At 57.9% G+C, this 4,743-nt stretch overlaps 1 protein-coding gene across 2 annotated transcripts; it reads right to left on the reverse strand.

The window, feature by feature from the left end:
* Positions 1-219: 219 nt before the first annotated feature.
* Positions 220-4,250, reverse strand: s1pr3a (sphingosine-1-phosphate receptor 3a). Of its 2 annotated transcripts, none has more exons than XM_006640082.3 (2): positions 4,008-4,250; positions 220-2,586 (listed from the first exon to the last, which is right to left on the reverse strand). In XM_006640082.3, the coding sequence occupies exon 2, from the start codon at positions 2,485-2,487 to the stop codon at positions 1,306-1,308; it is 1,182 nt and encodes a 393-aa protein (XP_006640145.2). In that variant the 5' UTR covers positions 2,488-2,586; positions 4,008-4,250; the 3' UTR covers positions 220-1,305. The 2 variants fall into 2 exon arrangements, with proteins under 2 accessions (XP_006640145.2, XP_015221171.2); XM_015365685.2 differs by lacking the exon at positions 4,008-4,250 and adding an exon at positions 2,683-3,462.
* Between the last annotated feature and the right edge of the window lie 493 nt (positions 4,251-4,743).

A 4,743-nucleotide genomic window follows, 5' to 3' on the forward strand; every position in this document is an offset into this window, starting at 1 on the left:
AAGAAGGCTCCACAGCTGAAATGTTGTGGGTCTTTTCTTCACTTTTCAGCAGGAATAAACCTTTACTTGTTCCTTTGCAGCCTACGCATGCTGATGCAGCTCCCTACTGGAACTATCTATATAATTATACTATGCTTTTTAACAGTAAGATTCTTCAATGCATCATATAAATAAAAAGGAACTAGTCAAGTATATAAATAAAAAAGAGAGGGTACGATATTAACAAACACGATTTTCTTTATTACAACTCGGTAAATGCAATTAATGCAAAAAAAGTAATCACAACCCTTAATGAAGAACAATGTTATTGTGTTTTCCTATAGATCAGAGGTCTGCACCTGTGGGGAACAACCATATTCCATATGTAGTTGATCAAGTGTCTTCACTCCAGGGGTTAAAGGTCACGTTCATCTGGATTAATGAAATCAGAGGTTTAATTAGGTGATTAAGGAGCTGGGCTGGTACAAGGCCCAGAGCCCCCTGCTCCATAGAGCTGGGGCTGGGATAGCATCTCATTCAGGATGATTCACAGGAGGCTGGGATCTCCCATTTCCAGCACTGCCCTGCGCCCCCTACAGGCCAGACCTGAATACTGACTGTAGTGATCCTTCGGGCAATAAATAAAACCTAAAAAAAATTCTTAGAAATACATTACAAAACAGAAAAGCTTCCAAGTGTATGTACAGCTTATATACATTTCTGAGACCAAACATTCTAAAAACGTATTTTAAAAACATTTATTAATGAGTCCGAGCCGTTAAAACTTTGTCAGCAATGGAGGGGGGGCAGATAGGAAAGAGGATAACAGTGGACATTAAGATCTGGAGGCACATCTTTACATAGAGACTGGGGGGTGCCTGGAGCAAACTGCCTGGTCGTGCTACACCAGCAGACTCCCCGGGATCCTTTGGTAAAAGTCTGGGATCAGTGAGCTACTGGGGCTCCTCCCGTCTCTACCTGGGGCTCCTGCTCAGTGCTCTGGTCGGATTCACAGCAGTTCCTGCCTCCTCGTCCAGCTGCTAGGGAAAGGCAGGAGCCCCTGTGCTGTCAGGGGTCTCGTCTTGCACAGCGCCGGCTGTCTGCAGGAGAGCGGATCTGCGGCGCCAGGCTGCCTGGCGGCCCGCCTGTGACGCTCTGTGTCGGTGCGGGGAGGCGCAGTGCTGTAGGGGCAGGGAGCAAGAGCACGCTGGGCCGCCCGGTCGGTCTCGGTTCAGGAACCCCGGTAGGACCCCGAACGTGGGGCTCTGTCTGCGCTCGCTGAGGTTGCTTGCTCTCGGAGCCGAGGGGCATTTTCGGGGCGCCCTCTCAGAGCTTGCCGAGGTTTGGGGGGAGTGCGCTGGCCTTGACGAGCACCGCTGACAGCAGCATGCCGGGGGGCGGGGCCGTGTCCAGACCTGGGGGCGGGGCCTTCTTCTGTGTGCCCCTCCCCTCTCCTCCCCCGGCCCCGCCCCCAGCCCCGCCCCCAGCCCCACTGTAGCGGCTGTGGCTGTTCTCCACGGTGGGGGCCGGCGTGCCGTTGGCCGGCCTGGCGGTCTCCTCGGGGCCCAGGCCGCAGGTGGGGCCGCAGGACAGCAGGCGGCAGAAGGCGCCCCGCATCTCGCGGCTGGACAGGGTGTAGATGAGTGGGTTGAGGGCCGAGTTGAGCACCGCCAGCCCGATGAACCAGTGCTCCATGTACAGCACCGGGCAGCGCGCGGGCCCGCAGGCCACGTCCAGCATGAGCAGCACGAAGAGCGGCGCCCAGCAGCACACGAACACACCCAGCACGATGACCACGGTGCGCAGCAGGGCCAGCGCGTGCTCCGACGGGCCAGCCCGGCCGCCCAGGCGCCGCCCGCTGGAGGTGACCAGCCGGTAGATGCGGATGTAGAGGATGACGATGGCGCAGAGCAGCGCGCTGAAGACGCTGATGCAGAACGCCACGTAGCTCCGGGCGTACAGAGGCAGCACGGTGGAGCAGGCGGGCAGGCGGCCCAGGCAGTTCCAGCCGGCGCTGGGCAGGGCGCCGAGCAGCACCGCCACCGCCCAGCAGGCGCCCAGCAGCAGCGGGAGCCGGCCGCGCTTGGAGGCGTCGTGGGGCCTGAGGTTGACCATGGTCATGTGGCGCTCGATGCCGATGGCCAGGAGGCTGAAGGTGGAGGCGCTCAGGGCCACGAACATGCTGCCCTCGCGCGCCAGCCACAGGCCGGGCGACAGGAAGAAGGTGCGCTGGCCCGAGGTGAAGAAGTTGACCACGTAGGCCACGCCCGCCAGCAGGTCGCACAGCGCCAGGTTCCCGATCAGGAAGTACGTGCGGCTGTGCAGCTTCCTGTTCCTCCAGATGGCCAGCAGCACCAGCAGGTTCTCCAGCACGATGCAGAGGCAGAAGAGCAGCAGCAGCGCCGTCTTCCAGGCGCCCGCGCCCCGCCCGCGCCCCCACTTGCCCGAGTGGTTGTAGTGCCGCACGATGACCTCGTTCATGTCCGGCTGCACCTCCGCCGGGTCCATGCTGCCGGGGAGGAGGGCGGCTGCAGTTCCGCCCTCAAACACACGGGGGCGCCCGAGCCTCGCTCAGTGACGCCGCCGGCCGACACATACTGAGACTCCCTGGGGAACAGAGAGAATGTACAGATACAGGCCATGCAAAACGTAGGAATGTTTTCTTTTTGTTGCTTAACTGTCTCGCTTCCTGCAGGCGCTCACACTGTGAAATAAGTATCTGAGACTAGAATCCATCCCGGGTCTCGAGTCGTTGTAGACCGGAGGCGGACTCGAACCCGGGTCTCCAGAGCGCCGCTGCCTTCCCGAACAGCTTTCTCGTATAAAATGAAGATACAGCGCACGTCTGTAGCGCGCTCGTAATTTGAGGGTTTGATATTTAATTGTCGCGCCTCGAGCGTGGTCGTATTTCCGCCTGTGTCGCTCCGCGGTGCAGCTCGTGGGCAGCCCAGAGTGGAAGAGGACAGTCTACACGACCGCAGATTAACCGATTAGATTCACGGATGAACCACAAATTTAAGTTAAAATCAAGTTAATAACGGCAGTTTAGTTATCGCTTCTTGGATGAAAAAATACCATCATCCTCACTGTCCTCCCGACAGAGCAGCGAGACAGAAAGCGAGTCGCACCCCGCTGTAAGCGTGTCGGGGTGGGACACTCGGAGCGCGCAGAGTGGGGCTCGGCTCCCCGCCTAATACAGCCCAAAACACGCAGAAGCGGACATTTTGCCCGTTTCCGACGGGGTTCCCGGCAGCACCGCGTTGCCTCGCGGCTCAGCCGCACGCCTCGCGCTCCTGTCCCGTTTGGCTGCGGGTCACGGGCTGCCGCGTGTCCGGTCTCGCGGAGCTCGCGCGGGGCTGTGGTCTGCGGGCTGGTTCAGGGGTGTCCGAACCGAGCCGAATCCCGGGGGTCGAGTCGAACCTCTCGAACCTCAGAGCGCGGATCTCCAAGGAGACAAGGTGCGAACATCCTCCAGACTCGGAGGACAGGGAGACAGGGAGTCTTGGGGATGGAAAAGATTCGTAAGGGAGCAAATTGAACTGTCATCACGCCCTGTCGGTTTGTCATACAAGCTACAGGCTGGGCTCTTCTCATTATTATTATTATTGCCAAAGCTCAGGTCAAGCTTGACCGTCAAAGCGACGTGGCCGGGATTTAAGTTTTTTCTCTAATGAGAACAGACATTGAATTTCAGCGGACATAAAATTAATCGCGTTTCATCGTGTCGCCTTCAAGGGTTTAGACGATTTACTGGGAATAGTGTCGCTTTGTGGTATCATCTGCGCTTTATTTTTATGAGCGTGTGGTCACCGTCGCCCGGACTCCGAGAGCTGCAGCTCCTGCACGGCGCAGACACGCACCTGACCTGTTGAGTCAGGACTCGCAGAGCAGGGAAACTTTCACACCCTCGGAGAGCGCCTGTCTCTGCGCGCACGCTTCAGTGCCCAGTCGCTAGCATGCAGCTGTGTATCGATATGTAGCGATTTGTGTCGATCGCCTCAGTGCACTGGACCACAGCCTGGACTTACCGGAGTTCGTGCCCTAGAGAGGTGGTGTCGGTACCGGAGCCGTCTGTCTCCACACGGGTCAGAGCGAGCGCGCGTTCCTGTCTCACATCGCTGTCTTCGTCTTTCCCAGGAGCGGTGTCAAACACAGTCGCTCTCCCCTCTGTCTCTCTCGGGTGTTTTTTTTCCCCCCAGTTCCGACTTGTCCAAGAGATTCGGTGTGGCTGCGAAGTTCTGGAGACCAAACTTTTCCGTCCTCCCCTCCTCCGACAGCGGGGCGTGGCCAGGACCGCTCCGGCCAATCACAGCCGAGGGGGCGGGGCCCCGGCCCGAGCTGCTCCTGCAACAAACAAACGCTCTTGAAAGGACGTTAAAGGCCGGAGAAATTATTACATTTCTTCGAAAATGATTAACTAATGGAAAGAGGGGTATTATTAAGAACACGGAGAGTAGAACTGACAGGAAATAAACGCATACTCCAGATGACCGGCTGGGACGTTGGCAGCTGATGGGTCCAGAATCTCATCCAGCTGTTTCTGGAAGGACGGTATCTTCAGCAGGAGGGCGGGGTGTTCCACACTCCCATGACCCCTGGATGAGAAGCATCTCCTCTTCTCAATGCTGAAACCCTGAGGTTCATTTTCCTGGCGTGCTGTCCTGGGCCTGTGTTCTCAGTGGCCCAGTGTGAGCCGGCCTTGGGGGGTTGAGGGGCATGTGGGGTGGGGGGCAGGGCTGGTGATATGGGGTGACAACCTGGACG

This window comes from Lepisosteus oculatus, chromosome 29 (assembly GCF_040954835.1).
Source record: "Lepisosteus oculatus isolate fLepOcu1 chromosome 29, fLepOcu1.hap2, whole genome shotgun sequence".
Lineage (NCBI taxonomy): Eukaryota > Metazoa > Chordata > Actinopteri > Semionotiformes > Lepisosteidae > Lepisosteus > Lepisosteus oculatus.

Excerpts from the sequence above, each read along its gene's own strand:
- s1pr3a (XM_006640082.3), bottom strand. The coding sequence starts at position 2,487 with ATGGACCCGGCGGAGGTGCAGCCGGACATGAACGAGGTCATCGTGCGG.